General features: G+C 42.3%; 1 protein-coding gene across 4 annotated transcripts in view; it reads right to left on the bottom strand.

The window, feature by feature from the left end:
* LMBR1 (limb development membrane protein 1) overlaps positions 1-17,495 on the bottom strand; it is a 139,585-nt gene that overhangs the window by 22,197 nt on the left and 99,893 nt on the right. For all 4 annotated transcript variants that reach the window (XM_006129337.4, XM_006129336.4, XM_025187879.2 and 1 more), the window contains one exon: positions 1,355-1,435. In XM_006129337.4, coding sequence (XP_006129399.2) covers positions 1,355-1,435 — 81 coding nt within the window. The remainder of the gene's footprint in view (positions 1-1,354; positions 1,436-17,495) is intronic.

The raw sequence follows: 17,495 nt of genomic DNA, 5'->3' as shown, positions 1-17,495 counted from the left end.
ATTTGGCAACAATCAGTTGACAGAATATCTACATTCAAGTATAACACAGAGCAGTACAAAAATCAGGATGTCAAAACCATCATGGAGCCCCATTAAAGGAGGACTATGTGGAGCTCTTGTAAATCAGGTTTTATTTTTATCCCTGGCTAATGCTCACAGTTACACATCAAGGTGATAGTTAAATTATACTGGCGTTTTTCTGGCATTGGTGTAGTTTTACAAAGTTTTACTTTGTACTGCACACCTTGTCACATACTTGAAATTTAAATTACTTCCTCACATCCCTCCGTACGCTATCAGGGTTCTGCAAGAGTGGTATTACAGTAAATCCTGGGCTATTACAAGGAATGTAAGCTGTGTATGTAGATCTTCATACAACCCAAAAAGAAAAAGACATTACACTAAGGCCCTATTTGAATCATGGAATGATCTTCACAAATAATTATGGCTGAGTTGCAGACAAGACATGGAAAATGGCAGAAAGGTAATGGATCTTTATGAATAGCTATAAATTGGAAAAGCTAGAGTAGACCTAGTTAAGTTGCAGTGGAAGCCTAATATTGTGAGATCTGCAATAATAGAGAATGAAATAGGGTCTTATATTACAGTCATTTATACTAAATAATACTCCTGCTCTTGCTGTTTTACATTAGTCAGTATATAAACCTAGGACTAATTTAAAAATTAGATACCAGAAATCAGCATTTAGTCTAAAAGTTAACATTTACTTACTGCAGTATCCCAGATACTTGAGTAGTATTTCCCTACACTTAAAAAAGTAATAACTGCAATCTTGGCTGCTATAGGGCACCTTGGAAAATGTCCATTTTAAGTAGCAAACATTGCATTTAAAGAATGACACTTCTGACAAAGATACGAAATGGCAGCAGTTCTAAAAATAAAGAATTTTACTTTTGTAAAAAAAATCTTGGTTAAATCACTCATTTAAAAAATATAGGGGAAGACCGTGCCCCACTAATCCCAAATGATCAAAGGCATGCAAATGATGAACTAGATGCTATGGTGTTTGAACTGTATCTCTGTATTAGAAGTGATATTTTAATACATCTTTCTACAAAAATATAAAAAGCAAAACCAAAAATTCCCATTTCATTTTCCAATTTATTTTGTTAAACATCTTTCTAATGAAGTGCCATTACCATGTGTTATCTTATCTATTAATAGAAGCTCAAAGAAGTTCATTACAAACATAAGTTTAGAAAACAATTGATTTCAGTCAACTGCAAATAATTCTGGCACACATACATTAACAAGTTTTATCTGACACTCTAAAGCAGGCTTCTTATTAAAAATGCCAACTACATGAAACTATACAAAAGAAAAGCTATATTACCTAATTTTTTTTTCATGCTCTTCACATTTTCAAGTTCCTGTTTCAGCTCCACTGTATTGTACTCCATGGTAGAAGACACACCTGTTCAGAGGCAAAGACAAGGGATTTTATTTTTTCAGATTACTAATATTCCCACAAGGGAAACTATTAAAACACCATTTAGATCTCATTTATAAGCAATCATCTTACAGCAGCAATACTTACCCTTTGATTCTAGAACTGCAAGTGTCTCTTTGGGAGATTACAAATAGTTTCCATAAAACATAGGTTTGATTGGAAGTACTCTTATTTTGTTAAGCAGGAGGTGTCTTCCCAACCAAAGGCACCACAGAGCAATCTGCTGGAAACCCTATCTATATCCTTAAGCAGCCATAGAGGGAAGGAGAGAGAGAAGTAGAGGATGTTGAATGGTGTTGCACAGAACCAAAAATTATGGAACACTGGCTTGATATCCAGCAAGACTGCATAGTGCTGTTGTCTTAATACATTGTGATATACCCTTATTCAAATACTGAAATACAATCTCTGGTGTGTCTGAATATATTGTAGGGCCTTTCTACAACAATGTTTGTAGATAAAGTGGATTTCTGCCTATAAGTTACTGACTGACCAAGTGACCATAGTCATTTTAAGGAATATCTATTTCAAAATGAGAGAGAGAGGTTTCCTTGCCTTTGTGTTCAAGGAGCATTGGCAACAGAGAGCAACTATGATTTTATGAACCATCAACAGCCAGCAACTTCACATATAGCCCTTTCCAAAACTGAACTGTGCTATCAATGGAATTCCTTATATTTGTGCAAAGAAGACATTTAAAGTATTAGTCTAAATTTTCCTTCAATTATTTTGTATCCTCACAATATTTTTAACCAAAGATGTCAAAAGTAAAAAACAACAACAACGGTCCTAAAAGGACCATTCATAGTTGATTCCCTTCATAAGTATTTTCTATAAAAATAAATATTTATATAATTTTAGTGACCTGCCTTCCTTTGTTCAAGTTCATTCTCACTTGTTGGTTCTGCATTTAACAGCATAACTGGGGCTTATGTTAGAACTATTTATGCAGTACTTCATGATCTGTCTACAGATCATTTCTTGTATTTGTATTCCTTGATCCATTTTTTATGAAAAGTTGCCCTCCCAAAAACAAACAAACAAACAAACAAAAGCAGTAGTTCTGTCATTTATCTCTCTCTTGGTTTTAATACCATACTTGTCACCAGTGTTCCCTCTGAGCTGCACAACTTCCTGGGTGATTAATCAGCCCTGCCCAGTCAGAGGCTCAGGGCTCCATGTATGGAGATGACTGACTGAGCAGGGTGGATTAATCACCTTTAAAGCTATGCTGCCCTGCAGCTAAGAGGGAACACTGTTTGTCACCACAGTATTTCAACCTTTATATTCTGAATATTAAAATTAGAAAATAGAATAAAAAAATTTACATTCCAATTCCCATAAGTCAAAACACTGAAATCATTCTATTCCTGATGGCAAACAAACAAGAATACTGGTTGCCAGTGTAAGTAAGTGCTAGGGGAGAGGGCAGTAAGCTACTACTAAACTCATTCCCCCCATCCACTTCCTGAATAATCCAATGATCTTATGCCCCTCCAGAAGGTGAAGTAGGAAACAGACCATTATACTCCCAAAGATCTCTATGAACAAAACTTAGTCACACATTTCACACTAATGATTAGACAGACAGATCTTGCTATGGTAAGTATCTTGTCTACTCCACCCAGAATTTGGAAATCAGAACTATGCAGAACATTCCAAATGCAACCTCACTCATTTTCTACATACTATTCTGATTCTTATATCATGCCCATCACTGTGATATCTGATACACCTTGTGAGAACACAATTTCAAAACATACTGAATATTGATTTGGCTTAATTTCAATGTGGTTAAGCATTTATCCAAATATGTATTTCAATCAGTAATTTTCTTTTGGAAAAAGTTCAACTTCTGCTTTAAATTAACATGCTTTTTTCAACCTCAAATTTTGTATTTACTGCGATATAATGAAATTTAAATTTAAATTCATTTTATCCCTTAGCAAGAAGCCCAGTGCTATTTTTTGCATATGCATAAACTCCCATTGACATCACTGAGCATTACATGGGTGTATCTGGAAGTCACAAAAGCTATGTCTAGACTGAATTCCTCTCTCGAAAGAGGAATGCAAATGAAGGACATAAAAAATGCAAATGAAGTGCGGATTTACAAATCTCGCGCTTCATTTGCATAATCACATCTAAGAGCTTTTTCGAAAAAGGGTTGTTGTTGTTTTTGAAAAAAATGCAGTCTAGATGGGGTTCTTTAAAAAAAAAACACCCTTTTTCAAAAGAACTCTTACTCCTGAAAAAATGAGGTTTAAAGGTTCTTTTGAAAAAGGGTTTTTTTCGAAAGACCCCTGTCTAGACTGCATTTCTTTTTGAGAAACCCTTTTTCAAAAAAGCACTCAGATGTGATTATGCAAATGAAGCATGAGATTTGTAAATCTGCACTGTATTTGCATTTTCAATGTCCTTCATTTGCATTCCTCTTTCAAGAGAGGAATGCAGTCTAGACGTAGCCACTGACTCCACTAAAAGCATAATAGGCGCTGAATGATAAATAAGACCTATAAAAGGTATTTTGGTACAAATCTGTCTTCTCTTTATTCTAGATTTCCAGAATTATGCAAATTATAAGAATCTAATTTCTCATATTTCCAATGCACTCTTACAATAAAGTTTTTTAATTTTATAATTCTCTTTAGTTTTGTAATGCTTTATTTTGCTGCATGCTCTGGAAGTGTTGGTTTGAGAGGTCTAAAACGGCCTTATTCTCTTGGGGTGGGTCTACACAGCACTGTTATTTCAAAATAATGTGAGCATTTACATAGCAATTCCGTTATTTTGAAATAATTTTAAAATCATGGACAGTTTACTCTAACTTCTATAAATCTCATTCCACTAGGAATAATGTCTATTCCAAAATAGCTACTTCGAAATAGCTATAGTGTTGACACTCTCCTCATGCTATTTTGAAATAGCTCTTCCCCAGGGCCATTCAAACTACTTGCTCCCTAGTGCCTCTTGGGGCTCTAAATCAAGGCAGCATGTCCACGTTAGGGAAGCCTGCCTCAAACTAACTTTGGGGCTTCCCTGTAGTGTAGATGTGCTATTTCAAAGTATTTCTTCTGGAATAGTTTATTTCGAAGAAAGTGTGCAGTGTACTTTGTAAAGTACACTACTAATCAGTTATGTACTTTTACTGCGAAATCCTTGCTCCAATGAAGTCAATAGAAAAATTCTGACTTTAAGGCTGAAATCCAGGCCCCATTAATTTTTTGGACGAAACTTAAAATTAGCACTTGATACTTTCATTCTTTGCAATGTATTTGGAGATCATTGGGAAAACTTTCTATTCAAGAGCTACATATTTTTATTTTTTTAAATACAGAATTTTAGGGCTCAATACAGCTTCCATTAACAAGAATGAGAGTCTTTCCATCAATGTCAATGGTAGCTGCATTAGGCCATACTCCTATAGAGAATAGGAGTCATCCATACGACACAGCTCTTGCAAATTTATCCTTAAAAATGATGGCAAGTAATTAGTTATTCTACAAAAGAATAATATTTTACAGAGGAGACAGTAAGGAAAAGTTTTTTATCAGTCAAAATACTATTTGATGAGGATGCAGCTAAACATTTAAAGCTCTACGAACATATTAATTTATTTCAAACATGAACAAAGTTCAATGTCAGCATTGTCTAGCCAATAAATCAAATTGGTAGACAAAACTTGTTTGGACTAGTTATGAAAAATTAGAAGGGATTCTCCAAGAAAACCACAAAGCAGCTCATTTAAGGTCAATTTAACAGTATTATTCTGTTTTTCTTCCAGCCCCAACATAAGATTTCAGTACCTCAAAGGAAACTGTAAGAGTATCTATTTGCATTCCCCCAGGTGATTGGCAGTTCAACACCAATTAGTTCAAAATTACACTGTTACTAGCGTGCAATAAAAACACTACCTTTCATCTTTCTTACATAGGTAAGGATACCTTCAGAGCCAATAACTTTGATCATGTAAGTATTTTTGATCCTGCTCCACCCGTCTCTTTGGATTCAGGAAAACTAATAGCTAAAGGCAATTTTTTTCTCTTTTCATATAAAAAAAAAGTCCCAGCTTTATTCTTTTTCTATAGTAGTGATGTGGCTATTGAAATATTATATTCTGGAAACAAATTCTTTCCCAGTATCTCTTCAATAACTAAAAATATCAGGGTAAATATCAAAATTGTCCAACTTTTTTTCTTATCACCTCTGGTTGTTCATTAATGAGACATTTACTTGTAAGAAGATATAAAGAAATTATAGTCATAATTCTAATCCATAATTCTACTAAAACTCAATACATTGCATCTCAGTCTTAAACACTTCAATTCATAGCACTTTTATTGCTTCACCGATTAACTAAGACACTTACTTAAATTAAATCAATTAATTGGGAAAGTAGGATTGATATTACCACTATGAAAGCTGTTGATGCTGTCAGAGGGGTACCCATGTTAGTCTGTATTTACAAAATAACTGGGAGTTATGTGGCACCTTAAAGACTAAGGCCATAGTCTTCAACATGTCATGGAGGACTCTTCATTGTTTCTGAAGATCTGCTATGTCATGGTTACAGCAAGTCTCCATTATAATGCATTACTTCAGTGATTTGTTACTGCATCAAAAGCAAATTCATTTAGGCAGTCTCAGTGGTATATCTGCAAGTGACAAATTTTGATGTCCAACGCCCAAGAGTCAAATTTTACAACTTACCATATACTCTACTTTTATCAAAACAAATCATGTGGTAAAGGTGAGTTAATAACAAAATACATCTCTCTTGAACCAGAATTAGAAGAATTTCCCTGCAACCTTGTCTTGGAACCAAAAGTACAGATGCTTTAAAGAATTATACTTAGTACAGCTGAAGTTGTTTAAGATTAAAATAATCCTAACTTTTTGTTCAAAAACTAAGCCTATGTCTACACTACCGCAGGAATTTGACCAAAGGTATGTAACTCCAGCTACATGAATATTGTAGGTGGAGTCGATGTAATTTAAGTCGAGTTACTGAGGGGTCTACCAGAGAACCTTACTCTTCTCATGGGAGGTACAGTAAAAGGGTTGACTGCAGAGCAATCTGTGATCGATCTGGCAGGTCTTCACTAAAGCTGCTAAATCAATGATTAGTAACTCAATCTCAGAGCATCGATCACTGCTGTAGTGTTAACAGCGCCTAAAATAAATTATTTCATACCTGTGATTTTTCAGATCCAATTCCCCAGCACTAAAATCTTTGTAAAAAACGGTTAAACTTTTTTCTACTATTTGGCAGTATTAAGGTACCTTTGTACAGCAAAATCAAAGCTTCCGCACACACTAGCTCTTGCCACACAAATGGCATTTCTATTTAATTATATTTTAATATTTACTGTCAAAAATTAAAAACAAAAAATTGCTATCTTTATACAAAAATCTCTCCACTCAACCCAAACACTATTTCTACACTCACACCTTGAGCTACTGCTCAAAGAAATTCATTAGCTTTCATTGGTACTTCCCTCATGCTACTATATTAATTTAGTATTTCATAAATATAGCTAGTGTAATTAGCTCCCCATAATCTGAAAGACAATTGGTGTCCAATAGGTCACCTTTGATCCTACTTATTCTCAGTAAAAGCTCAGTGTCATTGACTTATTTCAGTGGTGACCAACCAACAGATCAGAATCTACTGGTAGATCTTGAAGCCTCTGACAGGGGATCCTGACTGGTTTGGCCAGGAAGCTCTCAAGCGCTGGCACTTCAGTTGCCCCTCCACCCATTATCATGCTGCTCCTGCCCTCTGCCTTGGAGCTGTGCCCTTGGGAGCCTCCTGCTTGCTGTGCAGAGTGTAGGATGGAAAGGTGGGGTGCTGATGTCAGAGTATCCCTCCTCCCCCCACTTCTGTACACTATCTCCACACACAGCGAAGGGGATGGAGGGAGTTTGGCAATGCAAATGTCTCACACACTCACAAACACACATTGTCCGACCCAACACATATGGGGGAGGGGTTGTTGTTACTCCTTGTACTGCTTGCAAAGTAGATTATTTTTGGTGTTTGACTGATCTGAGCATTTCATAATTTTCAATTCTCTCTTAAGCTTCAATGTAATTTTGAGTAGCGAGTTCTAAAATACCTAACCTGTCATGGCTGGAGTAATTATCCCTGTGGTAACTGCTGCTCCTGGAAGTGGCTGGCATATCCCTGCAGCCCCTGAGAAAGAGCAAGGGGATTTCCACATGCTATCCTTGCCTGCTATCCTTGCCTGTAGCTCCCATTTATAAACAACAGGGAACTGTGGCCAGTAGAAGCTCTGGGCTCAGTGCCTGTAGATATGGGGCAGCACCTGGTGCCATGAAGCCATTGCTGCACATGCCAGCTGCTTTCAGGAGTGGTGCAGGGTCAGGGCAGGAGTAAGCCTGCCTTAATTCCACTGCTCCACCGTCCAGAAGCTGTCTCAGTTCATAGCATCATAGAATCCTAGGGCTGGAAGAGACTTCAGGAGGTCACCAAGTCCAGTCCCCCAGTTAAACGGTGCCCAACCAGAGCCCCCTGCACCCAAACTCCTTCATAGAGCTTGCACCTTGAAGCACCTTCTGGACCCCAATCTCCCACCTTGGACTAAGCCCGGAGCCCCTCCCACACTCCAAACCCCTTAGCCCAAGAGCAGAGTCTGCACCCCAACCCCCTGGTGAAACCGAGTGAAGTTTTGGGAAGAAGTGAGATGGACAGGGTGAGGTCTCGGAAAACAGGTGGGGGGGGGAGGGGCAGGGCCTCAAAGCACAAGCAGGAAGGAAGTGGGGTAAGGGTATTTGGTTTGAGGTAGATTTTACATTTCACTCACATTGAAAAAAGTGATCTTGTGGTTAAAAAGGTTGGAGACCATTGGCTTATATTATCACTTGTACAGTGTTGGGAAATACTCATTCCATTCAATTAATGAAATTTTTGCTCACTAATCACACCACTTATGACTATACATTGTTTTGTTCTTTTCTTTACTGAAAGGTTATTACCATTTCTTGACTTTTCCCAAAAAATATAAGTCCGCACAGATATAATTTTTCATACAACCATTTATGAAGTTATAATGCAGTTTTTACTGTGAATTGTTATTACACTAGTGAGCTGTCTTTTTGAAGCTATGTATGAGTTTTAGCTGATTGGCACCAAAAATATATTTAGCACTGGGCAGTATGCAGAAATAAAGACAGTAACTACTCTAAAAAGCTTACAGTCCAAAACCCACAAATTATAGGAATGATACAGGGGTGATTATTAGTTTTTAAACTATAACATTTTTCTGAGCCTCACAAAAACTCTAATTGGTACTTGAATAAAGTTATATAGTTATATTAATTTCCCTTTTTATTATACGCACGGAATACAGTGCATATTATATTATTATATTTCTAGAATACAATAATTAGAGTATATCTAAGAGTCAGCAACTAGGATCAGGGACTAGACCTGCTTTTGTACCTTTATAACACCTACTATGTACTAGACACTGCTGAGAACAGGTCATACTAAAAAATAATAATTTATAATGCAGTTGAACAGATTTCCAAACAGGAGAAAACCAGCATAAAAATATAATTTTTAGCATTCGTATTATATTCTGTTGGTGAAAGGTTGATGCTATTTTAAGCATACTGTAATAAACACAGTATGCTTAGAATAAAAAATAATAACTTGAACTCCATAAAGTGTCTGCACATACCATAAACATTGTCATGACAACATAAAATATTCAGCAACAAACATTTTACAGTTGCTAGCTAACATCAAACATCAAGAACAATTATAATTACCCCACAGTAGCTTCAAAGAGATTCATTCAACACACCTTTGTGTGTTCTGGGTCTAAAAAGCTCATCTATGCAACAGCTGCTGTAAATACAGGCAGTCCCCGGGTTACGTACAAGATAGGGACTGTAGGTTTGTTCTTAAGTTGAATCTGTATGTAAGTCGGAACTGGCGTCCAGATTCAGCCGCTGCTGAAACTGACCAGCGACTGACTACAGGAAGCCCGAGGCAGAGTTGCTCTGCCCCTGGCTTCCTGGAATCAGCCTCTGATCAGTTTCAACAGGCTGAATCTGGACGCCAGTTCCGACTTACATACAGATTCAACTTAAGAACCCCAGGCGTCCCCAAGTCAGCTGCTGCTGAAACTGATCAGCGGCTGATTCCAGGAAGCCCGGGGCAGAGCAACTCTGCCTCGGGCTTCCTGTAGTCAACGCTGGTCAGTTTCAGCAGCGGCTGAATCAGGACGCCTGGGGCAGAGCAGCTGGGGTGCTGCCGGGTTGGTCCAGCAGTGCCCCAGCTGCTCTAACACAGGCGTCCGGAGAAAAGCCTGGTCTGCTGGGGGGAGAGGGAGGGCATACTAGCTGCGCCCCCTTCTCCCCCCAGCAGACCAGGGAGACACGGGCAGCGGATCGAGACGCAGACCAGGGAGACGGGGAGCAAAGCCACTGAGGACGCCAGCAGTAGGACAGCCACGGCGCGTCTGGGCTCTCCGCTGCCTGCGTGTTCCCCGCGTGTTAGTCTGTAACTGAAAAAACTTTGTTGTTTTTAAGATTTTTTTTTTTAGTTAAATAGATAGGAAAACTGTCAATATCACGATTTATAATTGTTTCCTTATAGTGAGACAAAAAAGTTACCCTCACAATCTTATCCATACAGGCCTACAAGGTGTCATCATGCCTCCTAGTACTTGCAATGCATGGGTTTAGAACAAAAGATAAAGAGGTACACCATGGTACCTGGAAAAAACAGACGGTAAAAAGTTGACTACAGGCAGTCCCCGGGTTACGTACAAGATAGGGACTGTAGGTTTGTTCTTAAGTTGAATCTGTATGTAAGTCGGAACTGGCATCCAGATTCAGCCGCTGCTGAAACTGATCAGTTTCAACAGCGGCTGAATCTGGACACCACTTCCGACTTACATACAGATTCAACTTAAGAACCCCAGGCGTCCCCAAGTCAGCTGCTGCTGAAACTGATCAGCAGCTGATTCCAGGAAGCCCGGGGCAGAGCCCGGGGTCCAGATCAGCGCTGCAGGTCCGGCCCGGGTCCTCCGCCGCTTTGCTCCCCGTCTCCCTGGTCTGCTGGCTCCCCCAGCAGACCAGGGAGACGGGGAGCAGCTTTTCTCTGACATAAGTCGGATCCACGTAACTCGGGGACTGCCTGTATTTGAATCCAATTTTAAATGAGGTATATAGTACCTTTTACTGGTAAACACGTATAAGGAGGGTCTGAATGAGCTCTCCCCTGTCATTTAGCAATGATCTGGGAAAGGCGACTTCAGAACCAATCTTGTTTGCATGGACACACCCATCCTGCTTAGCATGATGGGACTGCTTTGCACAAGTTATCACTTTTGGCTGGCACAGGATCACAAATCACTTTGCTTTTGAAATGGGGTACTAAAAGGTTGTTATCCTTGTTACACAACTCAAGGGCAGCAAAACTGTGCTCAGCATACTCTGAGGGACTTGCACTCAACTATACTGCACTTGGTAGGCAGAGGGACATGGGTGCCAAAGGCCAGAGGAGTTATGAAAGAATGGAGTCAGATATTTGTACCAGGTGATATGGGTCTTACCGAAGGGTCCAGACATCATTTGACCCTCTCTCCCTCCATTGGGTAGTAATAGAACTGATTAAACGTCAATTCAGAGTTTTGAAGCACCCAACAGAGCTGAAATCACACATAATCAGGCCTAATAATTCACCCTGCTTTGGGATAGTGTCTCTGCTGCAAGAAACGGCCCACTCTTTGCTAGCAGTGGAGCTCCCCCATTAACAGTTAAAAATCACAAAACTGAACTCACTGAGAACTATGTTAAGTGTTAAGACACTCTAGGATGCTGGCAACTTCTAGCAGAGCAACAAATAGCCAGTGGAGCAGGCAAGGTGCCCTCCCCAACACGAGAGTGGGAGATAAACTCATAAGATGCTCTTCTGAACTCTGGGTCATTCCTGATCAAGGACAACTGTGAGTGTGGTAAACGGAGGGATATGTTAAAGGGATTTTCAATTGCCACTCTGCCATCAACCTTAGCCTGGATCCAGGGGCGGATATAGGGCAGGGCGAGCAGGGCGGCCACCACACATGCACGGGGCTTCAAGAAGCCCCGCGCATGCACCGTGGTGCCACCACGCATGCACCGTGTCAAAGGGGGGGGCCCACAAAATTGTGCTGCCCTGGGCCCCGCAAAATCCTCATCTGCCCCTGCCTGGATCAGATCCACTTCCTTGACACTATAGTACAATTAAACAATGGGCACAATATCCCTACTTTACCAGAAACCCACTAAGCTCTATTCTTACCTACATGCCTCTTGCTTCCAGCCAAGACAAATCAAATGACTGATTGTTCACAGCAGGGGTGGTGAACCTTTTTTGGGCTGGAGGCCACTGATTCACAGACAAATCAGCTGGGGGCCACACAAGTGAAAAGTGGAAAAAAAGAAAAAAACCAACAACAAAAAAAACCATAATCCTCACTGACGTGACCTCTGACTGAGAAGAAAGACACCCCGCATTCCCCTTGCGCACCAGAGCCTAGTGGGGCCCAGGCTGGTACAGTGTATACTCCAGCCCTGTGGGAAAGTGGCTGGGTAGACTGAAGTGCTGGGAGGGGGCCCTAAACCTCAGTGGCCAGATCCAGGCAAGCCAGAGACCACATCCAGCCCCTTGGCCTTAGGTTCCCCACTCCTAGTTTACAGCCAGGTCCTGTTCCAATCCCACAGAGACAAACACCTACAAGAACTTTATCAAGCATTCTTAAAAATTAAATACCCACCTGGGGAAGTGAAGAAACAGACTGACAGAGCCCAACAAGTACCCAGGAATCTGCTTCTTCAAGACAGGGCCAACAAGGAAAACAACAGAACATTGCTAGTAATCACCTACAGCCCCCAGCTTAAACCCCTCCAGCGCATCATTGACAATCTACAACCTATCCTGGAAAACCATCCCTCACTCTCACAGGCCTTGGAAGACAGTCCAATCCTCGCCTATAGACAACCCCCTCATCTGAAGCAAATTCTTTCCAACAACCACACTTCACACCTCAAACACACCCAGGAACCTACCCCTACAACCAACCCTGTTCCCAACTCTGTGCACACATCTATACAAGTGACACCATCACCAGGGGTGGCCCGTCCATATAGGCGAACTAGGCGGTCGCCTAGGGCACCAAGTTAAATGGGGCGCCAAATGGTGGCGCAATATCATTGAAGGGTTTGGAGGTGGTGGTGCCGATTGCATGGTTCGCCTAGGGCACCAGTTGCTGGCAGCTAGTCTAGGGAAGCCCCTGACCATTACAGGACCTAACCAAAAAAGCCACAACATCAGGGGCTCATACAATTACACATCCTCTAATGCAGGGATGGGCAATAATTTTTGACCGGGGGCCATTCCAGAAATTTTTGAAGTGGCCCTGGGCCACCCTGGAAGGGGTGAAGCCTCAAGCGGAAGGGGCAGAGCCAAGACACTTCCTGCTTCCCCACCCACAGACCCTGATTGGTCTGGGGGTAGGAGAGTACGTGAAGTCTTTGGTCCCCCTCCCCCCAAAGAGAGAACCGCTGGCTGACTTTGTGTACTCCCCCCGTCCCCGAGCCCTAATTGGTCTGGGGGCAGATGGAGCGTTCAAAATCTCCTCCAACCCTGCCCCGCTCCTGCAAGGAGCTTGTGGAACTTAGAAGCACTATGCCTCTTGCAGGGCAGGAGGAAACTTCACATGCTCCTCGCCCTCCCCCCCCCCCAGGCCTATCACACGTAGGGTGGGTAGAAATGTGCGAAGTCTCCTCCTGCCCTGACAGGAGCTCATGGCACTTTGAAGTGCTGCACAGTCTTTGCAGGGCGGGGCAGGAGGAGACTTTACCCACTTCCACCTTACCCCCAGGCCCTGATTGGCCTGGGGACGGGAAAGCATTAGGGCTTCTGCAGGCTGGATCAATCCGCTTGGCGGGCTGGATCCAGCCCGTGGAGGCCCTTTTGCCCACTCCTGCTCTAATATGATATATACCATCAAGTTCCAAGACCCTCTGCCATGTACACTGGCCAAACTGGACGGTCTTTATGACAGACAAAAAAAAATGGACACAAGTCAGACATCAACGATGGTAACACACATGAACCTGTAGGGGAACATTTTAACCTGCCTGGGCACTTATTAACGGATTTAAAAGTAGCCATTCTTCTACAAAGGAATTTCACCAGCCAATTACAGAAAGAGTATGCGGAATTGATATTCATCTTCAAACCTAACACTGGTTCCCTGGGCTTGAATAAAAATATTAACTAGATGTCACCTTATAAAGCCAGTCTTCCCTGAATTTACCTTCTCATTTACATCAAAAGCTAAGTATGGGTCACTTCCAGCCCACTCAATAAGCCTCAGTCATTAGCACTTGTCCTACAATTTACAGGCACCTTCTCTTTTCCTCTTCTTTTTCTGTTATAAATTCTGGGCTCCTGCACTCCAGGTCATCTGATCGAAGTGGGTTTTGCCCATGAAAGCTCATCAGATATACAAGCAAAGGAAGTCACACAGGCAGAACCAATCGGGGTTAGTGCAGCTGCATTAGCTGAGGAAAAGGTAAAACAGAAAAAGCTATGCGCAACCAGAAGCCCAGAGGACAAAAGCAGGTTCGAAGAATGGGCTTGTGTGTATAAAGATCACCTCTGGTACCGGCCCTGGGGAGAGCAGCTGGCAACTCCTGAGTGCATAAGGGCTTTGCTGCTCCACGCCATCCACTCCCCAGCCCACCTGGGGTGGAGGCAAATGAGAGCTGCCCTCAAATACTGGTAGTAGCCAGCCATGAAAAAGGATGCATTAAATTTTCTTAAGAGATGTATAATGTGTGCACAAGTAAATGTGGGTAAGAGAAAGAAAGTACCCCTAAACCACCAACTCGGCTGGAGGGGTCGTGGAAAAACCTGCAAATAGATTTTACTGGGCCCCTGACACCGATTATTTAGTCTCAGGAATATTATATAATGAACCAAAGTGTCATAAAGCAAACTTCTATTCAGTTTATCCACACTTTGATGAAGATGGTAGCACTGCATGTCCCAAAGCAGAAAACAAGGGGACAAGGGAATGTTGAGTGAAGACCAAAGCTAAGATTGCAGGGAAACAGGTCAAGAGAACGCCAATGAGCAGGCACAGCAAAACAAGTTGTGGGAAAACTGAGGCCAAAAGGAGAGCAGAAGACTGAAGGGAAAGGGGAAAAAATGTAGCAGAGAATAGGAAGTGGTTGATTGACAGGAGACGGAACATCCTCTGAATGATTAGAGTGAGACACCACTGCGGTAGGAGCATGACCTATGTATAAGGGCTTTTTTCTAGAATGAAACTGGTCAGATAAGTTGGGGATGTATGACTTCTTCATAGAGTTAAAAAAACAGAATTAAAACAACTTAAAAGGTAAACAAACACAATTTTAAAAATAATAATTTTAACCAGTTCTCAATCCAAGAAAGGACCTTCCCTCTTATTCCATGGCAATGTAATTTACACAACAGTCTTTAGTGAGGGACCTTGTCAAAGGCTCTCTGAAAATCTAAGTATATTATATCTACCGGATCCCCCTTGTCTGCATGTTTGTTAACCCCTTCAAAGAACTCTAATAGATTAGTAAGACATGATTTCCCTTTACAGAAACCATGTTGACTTTTGTCCAACAAATTATGTTCATCTACATGGCTCACAATATTATTCTTTACTATTTTTTCAACTAATTTGCCCGGTACTGAAGTTAGACTTACCGGTCTGTAATTGCCAGGATCGCCTCTAGAGCCCTTTTTAAATATTGGTGTCACGTTGGCTACCTTCCAGTCATTAGGTACTGAAGCCGATTTAAAGGATAGCTTACAAAACATAGATAATAGTTCAGCAATTTCCCATTTCAGTTCTTTTAGAACTCTTGGATGAATGCCATCCAGTCCCGGAGATTTGTTAACATTAAACCTCCTCTAATGACACTTCAATCTGGGACAGTTCCTCAGATTAATCACCCACAAAGGACGGTGCAGATTTGGGAATCTCCCTAACGTCCTCAGCCATGAAGACTGAAGCAAAGAAATCATTTAGTTTATCCGCAATGGCTTTATCGTCCTTGATTGTTCCTTTTATATCTTGATCGTCTAGGGCAGTGTTTCCCAATTTCCACCCTGGTTTAGGTGGAGCCCATCCTTCCTGTATAGGTTCCCCCTCTCCCAAAAGTGTCCCCAGTTCCTAATAAATCCAAACCCCTCTTCCCTACACCATCGTCTCATCCATGCATTGAGACTCTGAAGCTCTGCCTGCCTACCTGGCTCTGCGCGTGGAACTGGAAGCATTTCTGAGAATGTCACCGTAGAGGTCCTGGATTTCAGTCTCTTTCCTAGCAACCTAAATTTGGCCTCCAGGACATCTCTCCTACCCTTCCCTATGTCACTGGTACCTACATGTACCAACACCACCAGCTCCTCCCCAGCACTACGCATAAGTCTATCTAGAAGCCTTGAGAGATCCGCAACCTTCGCACCAGGCAGGCAAGTGACCATACGGTCCTCCCGGTCATCACACACCCAACTATCTATGTTTCTAACGATCAAATCACCCACAACTAACATCTGCCTCTTCCTAACAAATGGCATTCCCTCCCCCTCCGAGGTATCCTCAGTGCGAGAGGATACGGCAACATCCTCTGGAAGGAGGGTCCTAACCACGGGATGGTTTCCCTCTGTTCCCATTGAATGCTCTGTTCCCTTGAGACTTTCATTCTCTTTAAGAGCACTGGGAATCTCAGACTGGAGGTGGGACAGTACTAGTGTCCCGGAAAGTCTCATAAACATAACTCTCTACTTCCCTTAGTTCTTCCAGTTCAGCCACCCTGGCCTCCAAAGCCCGAACTCGGTCTCTGAGGGGCAGGAGCTCCTTGCAACGGGTGCACACATACGCCACCCGCCCACAGGGCAGGTAATCATACATGTTACACTCAACGCAATAAACAGGATAGCCCCCACTCTGCTGCTGGGCTTCTGTCTCCATTTTTCTTTTATGAATAAGTTTAAGTATAAACTGGGCTTATTAAATGTCTGGAATATAGATTATTATAAAAGTTATGTTTAAAGAAGGTCCGAAGTCACTAGTGCCCTCTAACCTCCCCCTCTAAACTCCCTCTCCAAACTCCCTGTTAGCTGCTCCTGTTCGCAAGCTTCGCAAACTTACACTAAATATGAAAAAATAGCAACTCCTTGCAACTTTCTGAATCTACAGTTATGGATTACTTTGAATTCTCTGCTGGGAGCCACTGGATTGTGGAAAGTTGCTAAGACAGAGGTGGGCAAGAGGTGGCCAGTGGGCTGGATACAGCCCGAGGCCACCTCATCAGGAACCTTAGATAGAGAACACCTGCAACCACTTTGAAGGTTTGCTGCTCTATGCTCTGGACACTGGGGAGAGGGGAGGAGGGAGAGGGAGGAAGGAGGCTTCACACACTGCCCCAGCCCCCAGCAAAATATCTCAGTTCCCATTGGCCCATTTCTGGCCAATAGAAGCTGAAAAATTTTTCAGGGGGCAGGGGCAGCTCGTGAAATTTCCTCTCTCCCTCCCCCTGCCCATTACAGAGCCACATGGAGCTGCCTGCAACTGCAGCTCAGGTTCCTGCAGGTCTGCTGGCCGGGAGCCACCTACATCAGCATCCCCCAGCCAGAGCCTGCCCCTAGCACCCCACCCTGTCTCTCCTTCGCCCTGTACCCCTTTCTCTCTGCACCCCTTTCCCCCAGGTCACAATTCCCTCCCAGACCCTGCACCCCCTATAACACCTCTTCTACAGACCAGAATCCTCTCTTGCACCCATACTCCCCTCTCTACCCTGCACCCCATTCCCCTGGCCCAGGTCACCACCCAAACCCTCTGCATCCCCTTCTCCAAGGTTACAACTCCCTCTCAGACCATGCACTCCCTCCTAGAACCCCTTCCCCAGGCCAGAATCCTTTCCTACACCCATACCTCCACCTGGACCCTTTATCCCAAGC

The sequence above is a fragment of the Pelodiscus sinensis genome, chromosome 2, assembly GCF_049634645.1.
Source record: "Pelodiscus sinensis isolate JC-2024 chromosome 2, ASM4963464v1, whole genome shotgun sequence".
Classification (NCBI taxonomy): domain Eukaryota; kingdom Metazoa; phylum Chordata; order Testudines; family Trionychidae; genus Pelodiscus; species Pelodiscus sinensis.
This window is presented reverse-complemented; position numbering and strand designations above follow the sequence as displayed.